The sequence below is a fragment of the Ochotona princeps genome, chromosome 25, assembly GCF_030435755.1.
Source record: "Ochotona princeps isolate mOchPri1 chromosome 25, mOchPri1.hap1, whole genome shotgun sequence".
Lineage (NCBI taxonomy): Eukaryota > Metazoa > Chordata > Mammalia > Lagomorpha > Ochotonidae > Ochotona > Ochotona princeps.
Window position 1 is genome coordinate 7,333,052 of NC_080856.1, and position 25,939 is coordinate 7,358,990.

Sequence of the window (25,939 nt, forward strand, 5' to 3'; positions counted from 1 at the left end):
GTATTGTGCCCAGCTGTGTTCATACGTGTCTGTCCCACCTCTTCTCCCATTGGGTAGATTCATGAAGGGAAGGATCGAGGACTCTTACATTTTTTTTTAAAGATTTATTTTTATTACAAAGTGAGATGTACAGAGAGAGGAGGAGAGACAGAGAGGAAGATCCTCCGTCAATGCTTCATTCCCCAAGTGAGCCGCAACGGGCCTGTTCTGTGCCGATCTGATGCCGGGAACCAGGAACCTCCTCCGGGTCTCCCATGTGGGTGCAGGGTCCCAAAGCTTTGGGCCGTCCTCCACTGCTTTCCCAGGCCACAAGCAGGGAGCTGGATGGGAAGCAGAGCTGCTGGGATTAGAACCGGCGCCCATATGGGATCCCAGGGCGTTCAAGGCGAGGACTTCAGCTGCTAGGCCACGCCGCTGGGCCCAAGGACTCTTACATTTTTGTATCTCCTGTATTAGGGTGCTCACTAATAATAATGATATCACTAATATTAATGATAACAAAATGACATCTGTTCAGCACTTCTCAAATGCAGGGTCATTTCACGGTTCATGATACAGCATGATGGTGACAAAACTCTGGAACCAGGCTGCATTCCTCCTCTGCTGGCACGCAGGTCTACTGCCTTCCTCTGCTGGCACGCAGCTCTACTGCCTTCCTCCTCTGCTGGCACGCAGGTCTGCTTGCACAGGCGCTCCGTAGATTCCCTTGAATTAGACTGAGCAGCTGAAAGCCAAATTGATTTATTACTCGGTGGCACTTAGCAGTCCTAAGTCCACCCTCGTTCACTTGTGACGTAGATTTGGGGACATGTAGCAATGCGTAGTGATTGAAGCAATTATACCAGGATGTATGTTTACTTTTCCTTTGTGTTTTACCATTTTCATCTCAGCTCTGAGCCTCATGCCATCCTGGCAACATGGGTGGGATTCTGTCATTTCACCATACTTTACTGATGAGTATAGTGAAAGGAGAAAAGCAGAATGGCTTGATACTGTCTCATGGCCAGATAGTGCAAGACAGGAACCTGAACCCAGATGTTCTAAATGTGCCTTCAGAATTCTTGCCTCAATCTTGTTTAGTCTCTTTGTATCTTTCACCTATGCGCATAAACTCTCGAGAAAGCACGGAGAACTGGTTGCTCTGGTAGAGCCTTAGAGGGTTCCTCTTGTCTGGTAACCATAGCAATAGTTATGAAAGAGATCACCCAGCACACCCTGGCTCTCAGGCTTCACTTGCAGATTGGCATTTTCCACTGGGAGCCATTAGGTTTGGAATTCCCTCCCTCTGGTTGGATATAGCCCTAGGGTATCCTCAACCTAGTGTCTGCAGACCACATCAGGTTGAGTTAAGCAGTCCTGATTAGTAAGAAATCCTAATGAGCAAGAAAAAGTGCTAAATTGACTTTGTTATTTGTAATTTTGAAGTTTATTTTATTGTTTGCTGTATGTAGCCCTTAGGATAACTACCCAGCTGTACATAATTCTCATTCTTTAAAAATAAGATTCTGGTCAGAAGTTTGCATGATTTTGTTTCTGTGTTCTTACATCATGTGGCAAGTGATGTGATGGAGAAACCTATGGGGAAGCTTCTGTTTCTTTTGCATAAACTATTTTGTAGTAATTGATCAGCCATAGAAGATCTCTTGTGCACTCGCAGTGAATTCTCTGGTCACAAGAGACCAATAAGCCACGTCCCTGGAACTATTACCACTTCGCTGAAGAAGCTGCGATGTGAACAAAAACCAGCCTTTGTTAATTTCCCTTTTCGTATTTAAAAAACCTTGTCAGTATTTTCCCTTTGGGAGTGTATAATTTGTCAATAGTGTGTGTTATTTTGGTCCTAAAGAGGAAAGATGCAGGGCAGTGTATCCTTGCTAGCATTTCTCCTTCACTGATCTGTATGACTGATCTTAGTATGTTGCCATGAAAGAAAGTCAACTTTTCCACATTCATGTTTGTATTCTATTACAGTGTTGTTTTTCTTCATCTTACAGAGATGCAAACCTTTAAAAATGTTATTGCACTTTGAATACTAAAATCCATATCCTCTCCCTCCCCACCCACAACATACTCACTAAACTGATGAGGGAGTTGGGGCCTGAGATCTTCACTGATGAGTCTGGGCCCTCAGTAAAGAACTGGGCTCTGGATTCTCCCTTTAATTGCTCTGGCCATTGTACCCTTCAGTCCTGGTATCTGCATTAGCTCCCAAGCTGCTAGATAAGCTTCTAGAAGCTAGGATCCTTAACGATCCCTCATTACCACAGCTGTGCAAAATGTGTGTTATTAATGTGGTTCCTGTAATACAAGACTACGTAATGTTAACCTTCTTCAATTGTGTGCTGTTATTATTATTATTATTATCCTGCCTCCTATGTAGACAGGCAAGATGTTACAAAGCGTGTATGTGGATAGAGAGTAGTTAGGTAATCTATCCTAGCAAGGAATTTAACTTGACCATCAGTGCTTCTCAACATCTTTTTTGAAGTTAAAAAATGTTTCAAGAGAAGTAGGCTTAATGGTTTAAGTGATCTCATGTGCACCTTCAACCTGGGGAAAGGCCCTTAGGTTTAATGATCAGAATGAGAGAGTAGACATTAGAGCTGGTTTGGCCTCACCTGTCAGTGTGTGCACTGTGCATTTCTGCACCCGGGGAAAGACTGATCCCAGAATCGTGTGCCTTGCTATTAGTTATTGTGCTATTAGTGCACAATAACATTGGGAATACTTACCCTGAAATGTGTTGTAGTTTGTTTCAGTGTTGGAAGGCGTGTTGTCTAAGCTGTCACGGTACGATGAAGGCACTTTCTTTTCGTCTATCCTGTCATTCACTGTAAGTATCTGAGTGAGTTCTCTTGTGCTGTCTTTTGGCTGTTATCATGGTACTTGTATAGCAATTAAAATAATCTTCATCATTTCTTTCTTTCCTATCTAAGGTCAAAGCAGCTGCAAAATATGTTGATGTCCCAGTGAGTATTTTTTAATCTACTTTTTTCACACTGTGTATAAATTATCTTTTAATATTTGTGGTTTACTTCAAGTTTATTTCAAATTTTTAAATCAATGCCATTCCCTTAGGGATTAGTCTGTTTTCCTTAAGCAAGCACTAACCCTCATCATAAGGCCTGGCAAGGTAATTTCAGTGTACTTTTCCTGTTGTAACTTGGGAGCTGTTACAGAGGTTAATTCATCATGAGAACTTGAGACAAGAGCTGCAAAGGGAAATTATAATGTCCTAGGCTGAGATACATGCAAAATGCTTCCCACGTTTTATAGAAAAAAAAATGCTTGCTCTCTATGCTCAGTTATATGAAAGCCAAAACAGGTTTCTTAGGAGAGTTAAAATACAAGAGTACCTTAAAGAGATCATAGGGTGGGAATAGAGGGCCGAGAGACGGGCAAAGGTTCATTAATGGGTGCCAAGTTACATGAGAGTAAGAAATTCTGGTGTCCTGATATATTAGAATGGACTTTACATACAAAAGTTTAATGTATACTTCTCAAAAGCAACTAGAAGGAAAGTTTTGAGTGCTTTAATTGTAAATAATACTAAATATTTCAGAAGGTAAATTGAGGAGTTAAATACCATGATCATACATTACAATGTATATATATATATATATGTGTGTGTATATATAAAGAGCACATTTAAGTGCAACCTTTGGTATGTCAGTTAAAAATAAAATTTGATTTTAAAAAAGCTCATAGAGAATGGAATTAAAAGACAAGATCATTTTGGTGCAAAAACGTTTGAAATCTGTACATAGAAAGGGCCTTCAAAAACCCAATTAAAATATGTAATATAAAACAACTGTGCATAGGTTTAAATGTTTTGTTGCACCAGAATAAACTTACCTTTAATCCAGTCTCTCCATTAACCTTTTGAAGTACCCTAGTCACAATAAAATGAACCAGCAAATTAAAGATGTTGTTTTCTCAATGTAAAATAATACCTTGTATTACTTTAAGGTAATACAAGTAGGGTCTTGCGATATCCCAGAGTTCAGAAAATGAAATTGAAACATTTTATTTTTAAGTTTCATTGTTAAAACACATAAGTAATAAATAAATGTAGGAGTATTATAAATCATTAGTCAGTCTGACTAGTCATTTTAACATTTTGTCTTCCAAAGAAGTCATGAGAAATAATCAATAGCAGATAAATGTATCCTAAAATTAAGATAACATAGTGGAAGTCACAAAGTACACATGGTTAATATATCCAACAAGTAGTGCAGCACTAACGATGTTAGTTTTTGCTCTAAATTCTCTTATCAAAATCTTTCATTAAGACCCTGGCCCTGCACAGTGGCCCAGTGGCTAAATTCTTACCTTGCATATGCCAGGAACCCCTAGGGGTGCCAGTTCCTGTTCCAGCTGCTCCACTTCCTGTCCAGCTCCCTGTTTGGAGTCTGGGAAAGCAGTGGAGGACAGCCCAAAGCCTTGGGACTCTGCACCTGCATGGGAGACCCAGTAAAGGCTCCTGGCTCCTGGCTTTGGATGGGCTCAGCTCTGACCTTTGTGGCCACTTGGAGAATGAACCAGTAAATGGAAGATCTTTCTCTGTATTTCCTTCTCTCTCTAGATCTGACTTTCCAATAAAATAAATAAATAAATATTTATAATCTGAAGCTGTAGCCATGTTCCCCTGCTTGAGGCACAGTCACAGCTCTAGCTCCTCCTTGCAACTATTTGAGTGCTAGCAAACTTTGTAAATTAGTTGCAGGTGGTTCTTATTTTTTAAATGCATGACTACATTTTCTCCTCAGCTTTATTGCTTTTGTAAGTATAAAAGGATATTTTAAATGAAAAGGCCCTGGATTTTTCTGTCCTTACATGGGGTATCTCAGAAGCAGGTGCATAAATGACTCTGACGAGGTTTTGCACTCTTTGTCTCACCTGGAATGGGAGAATCAGTACTGGGCAGGAAGAGAACTGATGTCTTGTGCAGGTCCCCACAGGGCAGCAGCAAAGCAGAACTGAAGGGAGAAGTCAAGGGGGGTTTTGTATTTGATATCTTAGGCAAGTCATTGTGGATACACCTGAACGCTGTGAGACTTTGTAAATCACACACTCATATTCTTGGGGCTTTTGAAGTTCTTGCTCTGACCCTGTGCTAGATCTGTGACACCCCAGAATTTTAGAAGCAAGAAAAACAGCAACTGGCTTGTTCACATTAGAAATCAGCTCCTCTCAACTTGGGAAACCCCTTCCCTTTTATGCACCACAAAGTCATTTGGGCTCTGTTTCATTCTTTCGAGGATTGTAGCCCCACCATAAGGCAGCTTACTCTCAGTGTAGTAGTTTGGAATGTTGTACCTCTGTGAGTTCTTCCCGTAAATCCTGTTCTAATCCGTCTTCTGCATGACCATTCTTCAAGCACAAGATGGAGATTCCCAGACCTGCTCTCCCTAAGAGGTGCAATGGCTGTTGACAGGCAGGCCTTGTCTGAGCAACTCTTACTTTCTTGGTTAAATATCTTCAACTTCTTCACTAGCCCCAGTAATTGAATGTTTATGTAAGATGTGCTAAACTCTAGGCTAAAAGTATATCCATAATAGAAGAAAATGCAGTGTGATCTAAATGAGATCACAGAACAGAAAAAAGGATCACCAGGAAAAGACTAGGACATGTGAATAAAGTATGAACTTTAATTCATCATACTGCCTCATTATGTGTTTGTTAATTGTAACAAATATGCCATGTGTAATGTAAGATGATAATAGTAACAGAGTTTGGGTGTGGGATATATAAGTCTGTCGCCTACATTTTCCTGTAAATCCAGCTGTTCTAAAATACAGTGTTGCTGTTAGAAGTGGATGAGAGCATAGGACGTAATAAAAGCTGGGCTCTAGTGACTAGTATGCAGCCGTGTATTCTCATGTTAACTATGGGGCCTTGGGCATTACCTAACTTAAGCAGCTTTACTTTTACTCATCTGTAGCATGGGTAAAGAAATTAGACTGTATGAATCTTTTTAACTTTGACAGTCTGTCATTCTGAGTTATTAACTGTCTGTTTCTACCCAAGAAGCAACAGAACTCAAACGTGTCCCCTAGATTGTAAAAAGAGCTAGAAAAGCAACTTGGTGCTCTGCTATCACTAGTTGTAGGTTTTGTTTAACAATAAATGAATAAGTGTACGAATAGATAAAATTGATTCTATAAACGTAACATTATAAAATTAAGTGATATTTCAAACTACAGAAGAATGGGGAAACTGATGTTCTTGTCGCTGACTTAATTGTCAGATATTTGGTATGCTTATGGAGTATTTGAGGTAAGGCAATAACAGAAAATGACTCTCACAGCAGACCATTTAAATATAACATTTATGGACATAGTCTCATATCTTTTAACATACACCTGTCATAACACTTCTTTGTAAAGTGAAAAAAAGAAAAATCAATATATTATTGAACATAAATAAAATCCAGTATCTTGTGTTTGAGATCAAAGAAGCTTATGGGGTGTTTAATGAACTCTTTCTTTTAAAAAAATCATCTACTAATTTATTTACTGGGAAGGCAAAGAGAGAAGGAGAAATCGTCCTTCCATTCATTTAATCCCCACACAGTAGCAGAAGCCAGATCTGAAATAGCCCAGATCTGAAAAAGCCAGGAGCCAGGAACTCCATCCTGATTCAAAAGGCATGGCTTAACGTGCTGTGCCTCCGCTCCAACCTGTGCCTTCTTTCTGGCGAAAATGAGGAACTTGACCCTTTCGATGGTTTGATGGATTGGCTCTTGGTTAAACAACCCAGTTCTAGTGAGTTCTTTCAGAGTTGCACAGTTCTGAACTCCATCACAGAGCCTTATTGAAGATCTGAGGCATTTAAAAGATAGAGAGAGGGATTTGTCCTAGTAAACAGCATGCCAACACCTGTAAACCATGTTGGCATGCTTGGATTTGAGTCCTGTCTCTGGTTCCTGACCCTGGCTTTCTGCTAATGCAGATTCAGGGAAGCAGCAGAGATAGCTCAAGTAAAGTTGAGACCCCACTCCTCACATGGGAGACCAGGTTTGAGTTCCTAGCTCCTGACTTCAGCCTTGGCCCAGCCACTGGAATTGTGAGCATTTGTAGAATGAGTCAGCACATGGGAGACTCTCTCTCTCTCTCTCTCTCTCTCTTTCTCTGTGTGTGTCCTATCTCTGTCTTCCCTTCCCCATGGCTTTCAAGTAGATGAAAATAATAAATATTTTAAAAGAAAAAAAATGACACATCCTTTTTACTTCCTCCTGTAAGACTCAGCCAAGTTACTTCAGGGTGTCTGAGAAATAATGGCTTAAAAAGAGAGAAAAATAAAGGGCTGTCTGACTGTTGCCCTGGAAGGAGGAAAAATATCTAAAATATAGCATTGTTCAGTATTTACGTATTTGCATTATTCTCACGTAGAGGAACATTTGCCCCTCAATCCAACATGAATAAAAGTACAAACAGTGACTATACATGAATGGGAGGCAGAATCGATCCACTTGAAGAAAGTCGTTGTTTGAAAAATGAAAATTGCTTAGAAAAGTGACATTATAAAAGCTACACCACTGTTGGCCAGACGTAAATTTCTGCAGTATATAGGAAATAGGACCAGAGTGAAAGTGCTTTCTCATCTCTGTTTCTGGAACTTTGTTGTATAGATCATATTAGTTACGGAGCATTTGGTGGATGGGGACAGGTGTGACTGTGGAAATGTCGGTTGGAGAGAGAAATGTTGAAAATGCTCTTCCATTATTTATACACATTGTGTACAACCTCTGTGCTACAAACTGAGGTGACTCAGCTAAAGAAGCCTGCAGGACATGGGAAAGATTTCCACAGCCAAGAAATGATGCAGAATCATGAGTGTAAAGAGACTGTACCCCATTCACTGGATTCCTGCTGCTGGTGCCTGTCCCTGCTTGTCCTTCCAAGCAAACAGCATGGAGGTATACGCTCTTCTTCGTGACACTTGTCCGAGACTTCTGGTCTTTCGGATCCCCAGGATGTTTCTGAAATATAGCTCCCTAATCATACTTACTTGAGCTCAGTATCCACCTCTGCCGATTATTGGCTGTGTGACGTGTGGGTTTCCATTTCCCCACCTGTGCAGCTAGGGTAATGGTAAAAGCCCTCTACTGTTTCCCCCACGAGCTCTTTAGGTGGATTTGCACAAGTACTTTATAGATAGAGAATACTATTGAAGAAATGGGGTTATTCGTACTTGTGCCTGGAACAGTGCTGTCTGCTCCCAAGCACTGCCCTGCGGCGTCTGTTCTGACTTCAGAAAGGAGCTGTCTTCTACAGGATGCAGGGTTTGAGATTTTGTTTCATTTATTCTCCTGTCATTTTAGAGTAGTAAGCACCTTGCATGTGTTGTTGGTGACTTGTGCATGTATAAACCAGTTAGCTCAGTGACACTGCTCCTGGATATCTCCTTCCTTCATTTGCTGGCTTCTGATATTGTTTATGACTGGGCTAACCTGAATACCCAGTGCTTTACGTCACGATGAGAGCCAGGCAGAACTTGGCAGGTAGAGTTCCTGCCCACTGGGACATAGTCACCTAGAGAGGGATCGCACACCACAACCAGGCTAAGAATCACCGTGGTACAAGGGGAGGCTGGGCATTCGAGAAGGGTTTTGGTACTCTCATCTTTATTGCTTTGTTTTCCACCTGTCTGACTCATCTCTCCGCTGTAAAGTAAATGCATGGGCTGCCTCTGGACATTGGTGTTCTAACGCCCCTTTCTCACCTAGGAGATCTTAAAATATGACTTAAAATATTCATTGTGCATGCTCCAAGTCTAAAAGATGCTTCAAAACAATATAGATGCCTTTATCTTTAATTCAGACTTTTCTACTTCCTAGCTTGTAAAATAATATCTACATACCCATGAATGTTAAAGTTTTGAATGTTGATAAATCTCATAAGCAGAAAGGTGAATATCACCATTGTATTCTCAGAAAAACAGTTTGCAATTTTTGTAAATAGCTACGAAATTTTCTTTAGTGTTTTATTTTTTTTTTGAAGATTTATTCGTTTTTTATTACAGCCAGATATACACAGAGGAGGAGAGACAGAGAGGAAGATCTTCCGTCCGATGATTCACTCCCCAAGTGAGCCACAATGGGCCGATGCACGCCGATCCAAAGCCGGGAACCTGGAACCTCTTCCGGGTCTCCCACGCAGGTGCAGTGTCCCAATGCATTGGGCCTTCCTCGACTGCTTTCCCAGGCCACAAGCAGGGAGCTGGATGGGAAGTGGAGCTGCCGGGATTAGACCCGGCGCCCATATGGGATCCCGGGGCGTTCAAGGCGAGGACTTTAGCCGCTAGGCCACGCCACCAGGCCCTTCTTTAGTGTTTTAAAGCATGAGATTGTTATTATCTTGAAAGATTCATATCGTATAACTTTTTCGTTGTTTAAATTTTTCTCCTAGTATTTAACTTGGCATAAACCCACCTACAAGGCTTCAGCTCCCCGGTTTTAGATTGATTTGGATTTGGGTTTCTGTATGTACAATGTAATAATTCTATTTTGTAAGAAGCTTAGTAAAATATAATTTTTACAACAATCACAACATACTTAAAACCTTCTGTGTTTATGTACTTCAGAACATTGATTTAAATTACTTCAGAAACTTTTGAAAACATTTTACCAAACTAGAAATGTAGAAATTGATACGTAAATGTTAACAAAGGATTTGTTTAATGATGAAGGAAAAAAATCAGTGATACCTGGGTTAAATTGTAACTGCAGATTTTAAGTCCTATGTTCCTTCATGATGTGTTTGTTATAAGCTGTCACTGAATCCTAAATGCTAAAACTGAAATATGTAACATGTTCCTACTACAAGTTCAAGTTCATATGACATACTGCTTGTTACAAGATGGATACAGGTGTTTCATTTTTGAAGCCTACAGATGATCGTGGGTAAGCATGCCACCGCTCCACTCATTGTTTCTTCAAGCTTTTCTAGGAAATGAAAAATGTACCTTTAAACTAAATCAATTACATTGTAGTTTCTGGTCAGTCTTTGAGACTGGAATAATATATTTAAAATGTGTCTCCTTGTTAAACAGACACCATGACAGTGTTCGTGTAGCTTATTGCTAACCTTCAGTAGAAGGTTAAGCAGAGAACTGTGTATCTAACACTGCTGCTGTGAAAAATGAGTTAACGTTGCACCCACCTACCTATGAATGGGGCGGCAAAGACTTGCACCTGCGGGATTAGGGACAGCAAGCAGCAGGAAGTGAAAGCGTTTGCAGCATATAATTAACAAGGATTTTTTTTCACTTTTTTTTCCCCTAAAAAATCATGTTCCTCTTGCTAGGTTAACTAGAGATTAATGCTTGAGAAAAATTTGCTGGAGCCTGCAGCCTTCAATTCATTCATTCACTGATGTATTCAATTACTTATCCAGCCAGTGTTAGAGGAACTCACCTTAAAACTCTTCATTTCTTTACATAGTTAATGATTGTTACTAATTTCTTTATGCTCATGAGGGATTCTTTTTGTTCAGCCTTTGTCTCCTTTGCTAGCCAAATCTGAAATTTTCTGGTCAGATTTAAGGCTATTGAGGAACTCCTTTTTAATTTAGAGATTACTACTTTAATACACAACGTAAGTGCTTATCCAGTGAATAATCTCAGAAGTTTAAAGAGTAAAATGAAAAAAAAAAATTTCTGCTCTCCATAGGTGGGATATCATATACAGTGTTTGCGAAAGAGTTTCTAAGTATTATTTCCTCATATTCATTAAGACAGTTATAATTACCGAGTTAGAAAATATGTTTAAGTAGAACTCTATAGAATGAGGTTCTTGGTTGGAACGCCTCCCAATCCACAGGTGCTGACGTTTCACAGGTTGATCCTTTGATAGAGTTGATGGCAGCCACTTACACTAGAATTTGTAGTTAGTGTCATGTGCGTTCTTCTCCTTTACACTCCAAAATAGACACACAAATTTGCCAGTGTGTTTAGTTCTTATAAACTATATTTTACCGTCTAATGATAAGATAACATTTGATAATGGAATTGAATGTAGTGACTTACAGAGTATAGGAATTTTTAACACAAAGGAGCACTGAACCAGCGATAATGTCTTCTATCCAAACACATTTGTACTGTACTTAGAAACTGTTTAAAAGGAAAACTGCATCTTTTCAGCAATTTATCAGAGATAATTACCCTTCATCCACCAAATGAAGGATAAAGTGTTTTAAAGAACTATAGTTCTGGGGGCCCGGCGGCGTGGCCTAGCGGCTAAAGTCCTCGCCTTGAACGCCCCGGGATCCCATATGGGTGCCGGTTCTAATCCCGGCAGCTCCACTTCCCATCCAGCTCCCTGCTTGTGGCCTGGGAAAGCAGTTGAGGAAGGCCCAATGCATTGGGACACTGCACCTGCGTGGGAGACCCGGAAGAGGTTCCAGGTTCCCGGCTTTGGATCGGCGTGCATCGGCCCATTGCGGCTCACTTGGGGAGTGAATCATCGGACGGAAGATCTTCCTCTCTGTCTCTCCTCCTCTGTGTATATCTGGCTGTAATAAAATGAATAAATCTTTAAAAAAAAAAAAAAAGAACTATAGTTCTAATTGGTAAATGTCACCAGCTGTTGCAGTTACTCTTACTTGTGTATATTCTTTTAATGATTGTAGTCTCATGCCACAGTTACATGAAAATATATTCACTAGGTGTGAAATTCCCATATGTCACAGTTTCAAGAATAGGTAAACAGCTCAAAGATAAAAGAAGAAATAATGCTAATGAGGAATGTAAAAATACCGGGTTTTGTTTTCCAGGCAAGTGGGTCTTAATTTGCTAGGAGGAAAGAAAATGCAATTTCAAATTGAAAAAGAAGCAATTTGTTGAAATGAGCTTTTAAATGAGATTTCCCTTATACCCCTAACTAGAAATAATTTTCTTAGAAAGTTATCAAAATGTCTTAGAGATTTCAGTGTTACAACAATAAAATCTGCTAAAAGGAATTAGTATGTAGTTTTCTTACAGACGTCCACTGTAAAATACTAATTTTAGATGGAGATATATATGCTTTCCTGGTCAGCGATAGCTGAATTTATCTTGGAAGTAATCAAAGAAACAGAAGAAATTACCCTCATATCTGTGGCAAGTGATAGAAGCCATTAGTCTCCAGTCTTTCTGGTAATTACCTAGTTTCCACCAAATGTAATGTGTCCAGTGATGGGACTTAACTTCTAGCCATTGTTTTCCTCTGATGGGTGGTAATAAAAGTGATGTGGGAGTGAGGAAGACATGGGAAAGCAAGCCTTCCCCCTTGACTTCAACTCCCAGTTTAACTGGACTGTATGTACCCTTCTCTGTGACTATGTTAGCATATGACACGTTAGTATCCGGTTTCCAGGCAACTGGCTGAAACATGTTGATCTGCTTTGCCATTACCTCTAGAAAGCTGTTCATTCTGTGGCACTCTGTTTTCCGAATGATCTCTACATCCACACCAACTCTTGCTAGTGTGCTAGGGAAAGCAGTGGGAAATGGTCCAAGGGCTTGTCCCTGTCCACCTCTTGGGAGACATGGATGAAATTCCAGGCATGTGGTCATTTGTGGATGATCCTGCAAATGGAAGATCTCCCTCTCTTCCTCCCTCTTCCACCCTGCTTCACCCATGAAAGAAAACAGCTGAAGTTTTTTTTTTTTTTTTTGCTTTAAAGAAGTGTTTATTTTTATTAAGAAGGTAGATTTACAGAAAGAAGGAGAAACAAAGATCCTCCATCTGCCAGTTCACTCCCCAAATGGCTGCAATGGCCAGAGCTGGACTGATCCAAAGCAAGGAACCAGGAGCTTCTTCCAGGTCCCCCACATAGGTGCAAGGTCCAAGAACTTGGGCCATCCTCCACTGCTTTGCCAGGCTGTAAGCAGGGAGCTAGATGGGAAGTAGAACAGCTGGGACAAGAACCAACACCCATATGGAATGCTGTGCTTGGAGGTGAAGAATTGAGCCATTGTGCTGGCCCCAAAAACTAGCTTAAGTTTTTATTGATCATCATTGTGATCACTTAAACTTTCAATCATTGCTTACGGGAATGATCCAGAAACCAGCCCGATGACTCAACTGGCTAGTTCTCCACCTGTAGGCACTAGTGTCACATATGGGTACACTTTCACGTCACAGCTGCTCTAATTCTGTCTGATCTAGCTTCCAGTTTATGGCCAGAAAAAGCAGTGGAAGATGGCCCAGGGCCTTGTGACCCTGCATCCATGTGGGAGATCAGAAGAAACTTCTGGCTTCAGATCAACTCAACTCTGGCCATTGCAGCCATTTGGGGAATGAACCAGCAAATGGAAGAACTTCCTCTTTCTATCTGTCCTTCCCCCTGTAAATCTGCCTCTTCAACCAAAATAAATCCTTTTAAAAAGAAAAAGAATGGCACAGAAAAATCATGAAAGAACGCGTTGTTGCTTCCGTTCTGTGTGAATGCTCCTAAGGGGGCTAATGAAGACACTTTTGGAAATAGTTGTTTCAAATTATAATTAATTTTGTTATATTGGGGGTGAAGTTGTAAGTAGTATATATTTTCCTATGCGCGAAATGTGCAAGCTATAAAAAGAAATCACTGTTACATTGATTTTTATCAGTGAAATTAGTAGGATATGCTCATTATCTAAAGCATATATTGGATAAGAGATAGACAATTTTATTTTGGTGTATAAAGAATACGCATGCCCTGAAATTGTGAGAGCTTCCTGGCCTTCACCTAAGGTCGCCTCCAGCTTTACTCAGGTATATTCCTCGAGTATTATGTATTCCTTTCCCAGGAGTAGGCACAGTTAAGTGGCCCATATCGCCTTTTTCATCATTTCAAAGCAGTGTTTCCTTTTGCAAATGCCTCTGTTGTTGAAGCTTGTTAATTCATCCTGTGGCCAAGAATGGTGCAAGTGAAAATGGCTTACTTGATCACCGGCCTTACTTAGCATTATGCTCTAATTAAATAACTATCAGTACCGATTATGCCACAATCCCAGGTCTAGATGCAAATAATTATTTTTTATTAACTAGTCCAGCTATATAAAACTGAAGAAAGAACTGGATGGTCATTGGTCCTGGTGCTTAAGACACGAGCTGAAGTTCTTGCATCCCAGATTGGAGGGCTTAAGGTCAAGAATTTAGCTCTGCTTCTGGCTCTGCCTTTCTCCTAGTACAAACCCTAAGGTGGCAGGTGTTAGCTTACCTCATTCCCCTGCCTCTCTTCGTTTTCTTAAATAAGTAAATAAACGTCTTACTATAAAAAAAGAAGTCAAAGATATGTTCTTCAGCCATTCAGGCTTTTGGGTCTTCCTCATATTGATTTTCGTAGTCTATAGCAAGAAATAATTTCCTGCCTATACTAGCCCTCTGTCAACTTAATCACAATATTTGGTTTGTATTCCTTGAGCACATAGTAGTCCCAGAAGTAAACCCAGGGTGGGTATTGCCAACTTTTTAAAGTATTGATAAACTACATGATGGTGAGGAAAGTAGATTCTGCTTGCAATTAAGAAATGATGATTGTGGGCCCAACACTGTAGCCTAGCATCTAAAGTACTCGCCTTGCATGCACCTGGGATCCCATATGGGTGCTGGTTCTAATCTCAGTGACCCCGCTTCCTATCCAGCTCCCGCTTGTGGCCTGGGAATGCAGTCAAGGACAGCCCAAAGCCTTGGGATCCTGCACCTGCATGGGAGACCTGAAAGAGGCTCCTGGCTCCAGGCTTTGGATCGGCTCAGCTCCAGCCATTGTGGAGTTAATCAGTGAATGGAAGAGCTTCCTCTCTGTCTCTCCTCCTCTCTGTATATCTGACTTTCCAATAAAAAAATTTTTAATTAATTAATTAATTGATTTTTAAAAAGAAATGATTGTGCGAATGTTTTTTGCCAAGTTCCTTCGTTTATATGGCTTTATGCTATTGACTTTCAAAATTGTAATTTTTAAAAATATATCTATAGATTCACAATCACATAGTTCTCACCATTTCAATAATGATAAGTAGCTGTGATTTCAAATAGTAAATATCAGTAATAGATTTTTTTCACTTGCATTGTGTTATTAAAGAAAACTCGTTGATTGAGTTGTGAGCATATCTTAGCAGTTTAATTTTCAAAATTAAAATTGTGGAATATTCCAGGGTATGATTAAAGAATAATATTACAGTCAAGAGCTGATAATATTTTAATCCCCAAACTTTTTCCTCCAACAGAAACCAGGAATGGATCTGGCAGACACATACATTATGTTTGTTCGGCAAAACCAGGACATTCTTCGAGAAAAAGTCAATGAGGAAATGTATATAGAGAAGTTATTTGATGTAAGTAAAAGCTCTTTCAAGGTGTTAAATATACTGCAAAAAGAAAAGCTAATGTTGGTCATGATTGCAATGCAGACTTTTCCAATTTTTTGTTTGTGCAGCTGATACAGTTGGTAAGTTTTGTATTTCTTTAATTCCATGGGGAAATCTTAATTAGACTGCTCTTCTACATGTGTACCGTCCCCGTTCAAACAAGAGTCGCAGAAACCTTGTGAGGTTGGTTCTAACAAGCAGGATAGCTACATTTCACTCTTCTTTGCAGCACTCTGTAGATGGAGTGTGCTGTAATAAATTACTTCGGCCCCTACTATATTATTTTTAAAGTTAGTTTGTTCCTGAGTGAAATGAAGAAATAAGCTGCAGTAAAGTTAAATAAATATCATCCTAGTGTTAGAGAGCATTTTCATCTTGAGTTAAAGAACTAGTGTACGTTATAAAGTCTAATATTTAAACTGTTCCAGTACCCTGGTGTTCATTTAGGTATGACAGCTCCCCAAGACTGTGGACTGTGGTTTTAGAAACCATGCATCAAATTTCTGAGGGTCACTAAGAGAGCAGTCAATTTAAATAACAATGTTTCCATTCATTTGTAATCATTCATAGTTCAAAAGGAAATAGTATTTTCCTTGGGACATCACTTGCCATAATGCAGATACTGAAATATAATATGTGCTTTGAAGTGGATTGATTTACGTACATCTCCTCTGGATTTTAGAAATGCTTTTCTGGCAGTTTCATTTAATTATGCAAGTTACTGCAAATGTTTTCATAACAGCACTTCACGGGCTTCATGGTGACACTTCAGCTGTGGCAGTGACAGAAGGTCCAGATACATCATCCTCTGTGCCATGACCTGTCACGCCAGCGTGTGCCGCTTGTCGGACTGGGCGGTCAGAATCAACCTTAGCTTTCATACTTTATCTTCCTAGTCTCTACTCAGGCCGTTTTACAATAAAAGTATCATCTGTTTTAATAAGCTAAGTGTTAATATGTGTGAAAAGAATGATTTCCTAAAAGCTTTGATGCCCTGCAGGGGAGAAAAATTATCATCTAATCCAGCTGGCTCTTTCACAAAATACTGAAACCGTATTAGCAACTTCTGCTTCCATTAACTGTTGCTCAGAATTTACAGGCATATGTTCTCTTTCCAAGTTCTCTTCCTTTTTTTTTTTTTTTTTTTTTGCTTATGTGGTGATTTTCAAAACTGTTGAAAAGGAAAGGGAAGTTGGGTTAAAATTACCCTCATTATGTTTGTCTTCATATGTAGCTAAAGCACATAGTCTATGGCACCAAAAAAAAGTGCAGCCTTTCTGGAAACAGGCCACAGCTAGTAGATTTTGGGGAGAAAACAGAGGTATTTTCTTAAAAATCTTCAAATTTTTGTCTTCATAACATATTTACCTCAAAGCTTAACTATTCTTGGCATCAGTTTATAACAAAAATATGTATTTTTTCTTCCCATAGATATTCCCCACTTCCATTTCATATTCTCTAGTCTCCTGTAGAAGATTTGTTTGTGTGTATGGTAGCATTCACAAACCGCGTTAACCAAACTGAATCTAAGTTGTCTAATATTAAAATAACGCTTGAGCTTAATTGTCTTGGTCACATTTGCTTTCCTCCCCATACCTCAGCATCTGCCATGAATGTGGATGCGCCTCTAAAAAGAGCCCTTGACAAACAACCATTTGGGTATGTTTTATTTTTTCATGAAAGTTTTGTCATTTTGCATATCCTCAGCATAAAACTGGACTTATTATTTGTAAAGTAATTGTATTGTCCTTAAACATTCTAATATTTTAAGTTGCACATTTTTATTACTTCAATTAAAAATAAAAATAGACCCTAATTCCATTGCTGTGTCAGTAAGAATAACATATATGAAGAGATACTAAGAGCCCCTAATTAACCAAGATTGAATTTGCCTCAATTACAGTTAGCAAATGAGAGGTTATCAAGGATGTGTTGAAAGGTAAAGTGGAATGTGTATCTTAAGCAACAGATCATTACTGAGAGACATTATGTAATTATTGGAAATCCACTTGGCTGGAGCTTAAAATAATATTGTTAGGTGTCAAGAAACAGTTGAAAATAATGACCCAGATATACTGTTAGCAACTTTTTCTCCTATTATGAGTAAAAGATTGAAGACAACAATTTCAGTCAGGCATCATGACAAACACCTGCTATCCCAATTAGACTACTTCCTGTGTTAGTAAATGACCTTGCTAACTTCAAATGCAGAAGAAAGCAAATGCATGTGTGCATGCACACACACACACACACACACACACACATTATAGTGAGTTAACTCATAGCAACCTTAACCCATTTAAAGAACAAAAAAAGGGTACAGTTCCTAGTCAAACAAATGATGGCTTAGCTCTTAAAGAATGTAACCCTTTTATCCAGGTAAAATTCCCTGGATTTTAGAAATACCACATACTTTAGATTAAATAATTCATGTGCAAAATGTATATTCATCATACCCCCCAACCTTAAGAAAGAACTCAGGAATTTTACGAAATGATCTTCTACCAATATGAATGCTATTGTAAGTTTGTAGAAATTTGCTTGCACATAGTAACAATGTATCATGTTCCAGGCGTCTGAAATATTTGATCAGCTGGGCATCGTAATTTTCCATTATTTCTGGGTGAAATATGCCCTAGTTCAACTTAAATATTAGTACTGTTGACTTAGGCAAGGAAGTAGGCACTGCCCTGCATTTTGGGTCCATTGCTTTGAGGTGCCTCTTGGAGCTGTGAGATAATCTACCCATGTGCCGTAATTAAATATGCTTCCTAAAAATCTTCTGTTATTTTCATTACAGCCTACATAGCTTAAGCTGTTTTGCTTTGTAACTAAAATATGCACTATCATGAGCAAGATGGATAGCCTGTCAGGAAGTATACAGGCTCAATCCCCAACTCGCTGTGGAAACCTTGAGAAGTAGTATTATGGCTCAAGGAATTGGGATCCCCCACCCAAGTGAAAGACCTGGATTGACCTAGCTCTGGCCTTGACCTAGCCTTGTCATATATAAAGTGATGCAAGCTGCCTTTCTCCGTCTTAGCCATTTTTGTACCTCTCTTTCTCTAAGGAGCATCTAGGATGCAGACTAATCCTAATGTGGAATTGCTGGTACCACAGGTGGTAGCTGAATGTGCCACTCCATCACACTAGCCATCCATATGGATACTAGTTTGAGTCCTGCTGCTATACTTCTCTTCAGAGTCCCTGTTTATGGCTTGGGAATGCAGAAGAGGATAGCCGAGTATTTGTGCCCCCATATCCAAATGGAAAACCTGGAGGAAGTTCCTAACTCCTGACTTTTGATTTGCAGAGTGAATCAGTGTATGGACAATCTCTCTCTTTCTCTCTCTCCACCCCCTTCTCACTCTGTACTCTGTTTTTCAGATAATAGTAAATATCTTTTTAAAGTATTTTTTGGGATTCAAAGATGTCAATATTAGAACAAAAATGAAGACATTTTATTTTATCCCATAAGTGGCTAACCTTATGAAATACTCTATGCCAAAAGACACAAATAACCTCAAAAACATAAATAAATGATAGCAGATCCATGCTGCTAGTATAGAACTTATTTTGTTGCAGGCATATCCATTTTAATTGCACACCATTAAAATAATACTAACTACAGCTGTTACCAAAACATGCCCTTTGCACCTCCGTACGCCAAGAACTATGCTAACATGTTTCACTTACATTATTTTTTAACCTTCTAAGCTAAATGCCTTAACTCCCCTTTTATCCTTATCTGTATAATAAAGCATATCCTACACAGGGAAAATAAATCACCTGTTTGTCATCAAACTTGGTGAGAATCAAACTTCCAAATAGTACCATTTCAATTTCAAAGTACATGCTATCTCTGCCATATTTCAGACTTAGAAAATTTGAAATGATAAAATAGCATCATGGGAAAAAAGCCAGACTAGGTATCCAGAGGTATAAACCCAGACACCAGTCCCCCCATGATGAGTTTTTGTAACTTTTTAAAAGTCGTGTTATCTGTTTAAGACTCAGTTTACTTGGAGTGCAAAATCTGAAGATGTCGGACTAGAACTTCAGATGATTCTGAAACCCTTCCAGATTTTATACCAGTAATTCCTTTTTTTTAAAAGTATTTATTTGAAATGTGGAATGAGACAGAGGAAAAGACAGAAGTCTTCCCATCTGCTGATTCTGTTGCCACAGCCACTGTGGCGAGGCTAGCTTGAAGCCAAGAACTCCATCCTGATATCCGACATGTGTGGCCGGAGCCCCAGCTCTTAGTCTCTCATCAGCTGCCTTCCCAGGCACACTAGCAAGAAGCTGGTTGGAAATCGAAATAGCCAGGACTTGAACTAGCACTCTGAAAGGGTCACAAGCAGTGGCCTAACCCACTATTGCACATACCAAAGACTATTTTGGTTTCAGTTTTAGCAGTGGTGACAAAAATTACTAGAACTGGTTGTGCACTGAGGGTTATGTCCCAAACAGCAAGCCTTTCTCTTTTTTAGGTGTGTTTTTCATTTGAAAGGCAAAATGACAGAGAGAGAATGAGGCGGAGGTAGAGAAAGGTCTTCCACCCCTGTTACATTCCCCAAGTGCCCTCGGTTACAAGGACTGGACCAGATGCAAGTCTAGAACCAGAGACTCCCTCTAAGACTCCAGCATTAACAGAAGGAGCCTAAGTATTTGAGCCATTATCTGATACCTTGCCCTGCCTGTTAGCAGAAAGAACATCAGAAACATGGGTAGCCTATGTTCAAGCCAGGCACTTCAGTATAGGAAGTGAGAATGGTGAGTGGAGGCTTAACCTGCCAGACCACAGCACTTACCCCCCACCCAAAGAAGAAGCAATTCTCTCCCTGTCTTCTGGCGACTCCAGCAAAGAAGCAATAGCAAGCGCAGTAGGTAACTAGAGAAGGAGCATGTGTGCACAAATAGCTGTGCCGTGAAACCCTGCATGATCTGCCATTGTGGCTCCAAATCTCAAATTTAGAAAAGTTGTTAGAGCTCACATGGCCTGTATTCATTCTGAGTGCTTTCAGGCGATCAAGATACTGTAAACAAAATGTCTCTACGGGCTATTTTGCTGTCTCGCTGGTGAGACAGCTGCTCAGTCTAAATCTACATGTGACGTTGTTGTTGTTTTCGATTAGAATGTCTTACCTAAGCAAGAGGAAACCAAGGGAATTTCTCCTGTAGTAAGGAGAGTCATTTCCTCAAACAAAAAATTTTCTGTTTTATCAGTGGTTTCTCTTAGTCCAATGTCTAACAACTAAAATTTCCCTGTCGGCATATATTTAAAATTTTTGTCAAACAGAGACTGACCTCATCATGTTGCTCAGTCTCAACACAGACGCAGAAAAAGAACTTTATTTCTTCAGTTCTGTTCTAATACATCCTATGGTGGTTCCTCTGTTGAGTGATTGCTGGATCTTACACATTTTAGGACATTTGCACAAGCCATAGGTGTCCATGTGCCAGGGCAGATGCTGAGTATATACCCTGAAGCTTTGGTTCCCCAGTGTATCAAATGTTGTGTCAGAAGTCAGAACTAGCATACCAGCGCTGCTCATCGGCATCCTCTGCATTCATTCCTGAGGTCCAAGAACACTTTGGTGCAGAGGCAGTTGGGAAGTGAGTAAGAAGGATATTAAACCTACCTCTCTGAACCTTTGCACCTGTGTTGAGCACTTCTCATCTTGAGTCCCTTTGAAACAATCTCATTTACTCACATGTTGCTGAAGACACATCAGGGTGCATTCTTTAATTGGCAAATCATGCAGATTAGACATTTTCTTGTGTTATAAACTGATTAAATAATTAATTATTGAGGAGTTTCATCTCAATGAGCTTTTTTTTAAGTAGTGTTATGATGTCTTGCAAAATTAAAAGTAATTCCTTAAATGATACTTAATCAGTTTTATTCATCAGTGTTTTATAAAGCATTAATTTTTCAGGACTTTCATGAATAGAATTTTTACTTTTCAGTAAAGATATTCTAAATGAAGCATTTTCAATAGAAGTGATCTAAACTATATAAATGGCTTTAGTAAACCAATTATGTTAAGATAGAAAAAATGGAAGTATTACAAATGAATGTTCTTTTCAAAATGAAACTTTTTTCAGTTTAAATGCTCTAGTCTCTGAACTCTAAAATACCAGTGGGGTGGGAGGAGTTTCAGAGTGCTCACAATTTTTGAGTTTGGTGTTTCACACAAAACATTTCATGGGTGAGTTTATTCATCATTTGTGACACTAATTCTCCTATTCCTGCTTAAATTTGTTTTTACTTATGAAAAGGAAACAGGTTTCATGTATTTCAGATACACAGTTCTAAAAGCAAAGCTCTTATTGCTATTCTTAAGAATTCAGTATGTGATCTCAGGAATAGTTGAAATCAACATACAAGGTGACTGCCATTGGATACTTCCTTCCACAATACATTTGTGGTATTACAACAGTGTATGTATTTTTCCAATCATTCTCTGGGTGAGTTTTGTGGGTGCATGCGTATATATATTCAGCCTCCTTATTAGGAATTCTAGCTAACTCATTACAATGTATAACTATAACTTCTATATGATTTATGTTTTTTCAAACATTGACTGCACATAACACCATTTTTTTGCTTTTAAACAGCAAGATTGCTAATTTCAAGTTAGCTGAGCTATTAGACCTGCCAACTGCCACAAACATAAAAGTGATTCTACATGTCAAGCTCAACTAAGAAAAAGGCCATGTAATATGTAAATCACTAACCGATCTCTTGTGCAGTCAGCAGTTTACTGTTTTATTAAAGTCACATAACTGATTTGACAAAAGTATGCAATCAAATGACACCATTGGTTTGTTATAACTCACAGTGAATTCCTAGAATGCAGCAAGGGAGATCTTCCACACTCAGGACTGCTGGGTCGGGTGGATACTGTCAGAGACAGGTCTTCCCAACAGGTTTGGCCAGCCACTCTTTACTCCCAAACCATGTACCTCCTTAAAGATGAGTTAGGAAAACGGAGGGTGTTTTTCCCCCCTCTCCTATTACTAAGGCAACAACAAAAAAAAGCCATACGCAAAGTTTATAACAACTGATAAATATGGGCACAGAACCTTGTTCTTGTCATCACTTGGCAAATGTACATCTCTCCCTCTGTCGTTATTCTGGTTATGCCACTCATCCCTCGACTCACCCCTAAATGAAAAGCTACTAGTGCTTCAACAGTGCTCAGCCTGCACACATGCCCCATAGCCATCAAGTCACTGCCGTTTCCCTACACAGTGACATCATAGTGTGCACCACAAGCCTAGGACTAGAGACATTTATTTTATAGCTTCTTGCATTTCTGATCATGCTATATCATAGATATATGATACTTCAAAAAGTCTGTAGAAAAACAAATAGAAAACTTCATTTTGGTGTGAAAATGTTTGACATGCATGCTTAATTTTTTTCATAATACATGATTTTTCTGTGCACTTCTTAAAGACTATTTTCATGGATGTCATAACAGTTTTGCACCAAAAATATCTTTATAAAAAATGTGTTCAGTTGAGAGACACACAGACAGAGAGAGAGAAGTCCTCACCCCTGGGTGACTTCTGTACTGTCCCCAGTAGCCAAGGCTTGGTTGGGACTGAAGGCAGTAGTAAAGAATGCAACCCAGATGTCCTGTGTGGGTGGCTGCCCGGGGCTGTGCCCATGAGAAGCTGAGCCAGGAGTCACAGCAAACCACTCAGATGGGAAGTGGGAGTCTTAACCCATTGGCAAAATACAGAATCCATTATCTTTTAGTTCTATTTTGTACACTGTCTTGAAGTCCTCTATTCTTTTACATGTGAATGTTGATTTAAAAATAACAGATTGCCTTTCTTCAGTGATTTTTTCAGTTCAAATAATTAGAGTTGTTATATAGACTACAAAAAATAGATTCCCATTACAGAGCATTATTGCTTTTATTGATAATTTTTAAAATCGAGTACAAAACACTAACTTTTGACCCATTTTGCCTTACCACAGTTTTCCACTCAATACTCACAACTAGATACCAGCATTTTTTCCACATCATAACCATATTTTATTTTCCCATCAATAGACAAGGGTAGATGATAAAGTTTAATGGTGTACTTGAGACTGAGATCATGTATTTTGAAATATTAGTATGCTGTGTATGCTAGTGCCTCATTGAGCATGAAAGTTAGATGCAAAGTTTGACAGATGTGTTTTCTTTGGCGCAGTGGCTCATTCAGCTCATATTTGAACAGTTTTCTATCTGCTTTAGCACACTGTTTTCCAGCTGTTGTGGTTTCATTGTAACATTCCTGTTGTTTTTCATGTAGTATCTGGACTCACACAGAAGTTGTCTGGCCCCTGTTAACATATGCAGAGTCAAACCTGTTTTCTGAATGTTGTGTTTGCCTCAGGAAATGACATAGAGAGTTCTTCGCTTTTTTGGGTTTTTTTTTTCCTTCTCTCTCCCTCTCTCTTGAAGTTTGCTTCTCTTTAAAAAGCCCCCACTCTCAAATTACAGCTGTCTGGTTCATTTGAGTTAATAATCCTTATTTTAGTGCTAAGTTATTATTTGTAAGTGTAAGAATTTATTTTTTCTAAAGGATCTACTTTTGATGTATGGTGTGTGCCAAAAAACACTGGCAAGTGCAGACGCAGCTTAGAGAGGCCAGAGGCCTTCATTAGACTCTAAGCTGTTGGTGATTTCAAACCTGAGAAATTTGAGATCAGCGTACCTAATTGCCTAAAAGAAGTCAGCAAGAAAATGTATTGTAGCTTGCTGATCTTATTTCTTGGATAATTCCAAGGAATCTTTGAGAAATATGTGGACTTCTTACTTAGATTTGTGAAATGTGATCATGAAACGCGGTTGTCGTTTGGCACATTCCCAGCGATACACATCTTTGCATGAGGCACCTGGACATATGTGGCAGGTCCGGTAGAATCAGCTAATTAACAACACAGGCTTAAACAGGCACCTCATCTGGCAGTGCGGCGAGTTGCCTGATGGTGCTCAGCAGGATTTGGTAGTGCTTTTTATTTTTCTCTCCTAATGGTCTACTGCCCACCTAATTTTGCCTTATTGTCAGTCACTACTTACCACAGCTTGGGGCCCTCCCAGGAGGCTAAATTATTATCAAAGGATTAGGGAGATGTAGCCTTGCAGCTCTGACATTTCTGATTACTTGTCTATGCCAGAACACTAATTAGCTGTGACTAATTAAGAAAAATGTTCCTGCCATAGAAAACCATTTAAAAGAACTGAGAAGTAGAAAAGCAATTCAAAAGCTGAGCAGTGCTCAGATTTGCTGATGCTCTTTGGATTTCCACCAGAGCCTTAACTCACCTTTAATTGTGCAGAGAATTAAAAAAAAAAAAAAATCCCACATGCTAAGAGATCAGAGGTTTTTCCTTGAAAAGGAGAAAAAAAAAAAAAAAACTTGCTCTCCTGAGCTCTCTTAGAAATGGTAAAATTGTTTTTGATGAAAGGTAGGTGTTCTAACTTCCATTTTCATTGAGATTTTTTTTCCAAACCCCAGTGGCATAGCTGTAGATTCGCATAAGCATCCATCCAGGTTAGCAAGGGAGGACTTCCTCATCACTGAGCAAACGAACCATGCTTTCCAGTGACTTTCTCAATGATTCAGTTGATTATCAGCAACACACTGACCATTTGGAATGAATTTCATGCCTCCTTCATGTCTATGACACCCTGGGAATCCTGACTGCTCCACAGAGAACCTGGGTGTTTCTGGTCACTAGTGACTTCATAGAAATGCCAGGAGCTCCCCTGAGGCCAGCTTTACACTCCGCTGATCAGTTCAACAATGTTTTTCTGCAATAGAGAGCCACGACTCTATCCCTTCAGTACTAGCTTTTCATGATCAAATGACATACAAGGCTTTAAGGCCATTTTCTGTGGTAGCTTTTTGTAAGCCACCTCTATGAGCCATCCCCTTTTCAAGCCCTCGTTGCAGCCAATTCTGTACCGTCTGCCCCAGTCACAGGTGGGCATAGCAGTACATCCAGCTTACCACAATTAAGTAAACTCAAGTAAAATTTTGAAAGGAAGTAGCAATTGTGGCAAAAAAAAAAATCATGTGTATTTATTGGCTCAATTGATAGGACACCACATAGGAGGGTAACTTTTAAAGATACTTATAAATACCTCTAAAGTGAATCCTCAATTCTCTGATCTGCGCCCAGACCTGGATCAGACATTATGTAAATTTTTTCTACTGTAATACAAATATTACAGTAGAAATACAAATACAAGATATTTTGCCTGAAGTAAAGTAAGCTCTAACTAGATTCTTCATGCTGACTTTTAAACCTGTTTTCCCTTTCCTCTCTTGGAGAACAACAAGCAGGTAGCTAGCATCCTCTAGGGAGGAATCCTTCCTATCTGTGAAGACTGTTATTAAGGCACCTGTCATTCCTGTCTACTGCAGGATAAATAATTCCTATTTGTTTAACTTCTCTTCATGGACCCCTTTTTGAGCCCTTTAATCGTCTTTGTGGCTATCCTTTGAAACTTCTCGGAGTGTTCTCTGTCATGCTTGGGCTTCACAGTGATAGCGTGCAATATTTGAATGTGGCTGAACGAGATTCTTTTAA

General features: G+C 39.3%; 1 protein-coding gene across 6 annotated transcripts in view; it reads left to right on the forward strand.

The window, feature by feature from the left end:
- CADPS2 (calcium dependent secretion activator 2) overlaps positions 1 to 25,939 on the forward strand; it is a 400,665-nt gene that overhangs the window by 357,543 nt on the left and 17,183 nt on the right. For all 6 annotated transcript variants that reach the window (XM_058681318.1, XM_058681315.1, XM_058681314.1 and 3 more), the window contains 3 exons: positions 2,750 to 2,833; positions 2,937 to 2,969; positions 15,193 to 15,300. In XM_058681318.1, coding sequence (XP_058537301.1) covers positions 2,750 to 2,833; positions 2,937 to 2,969; positions 15,193 to 15,300 — 225 coding nt within the window. The remainder of the gene's footprint in view (positions 1 to 2,749; positions 2,834 to 2,936; positions 2,970 to 15,192; positions 15,301 to 25,939) is intronic.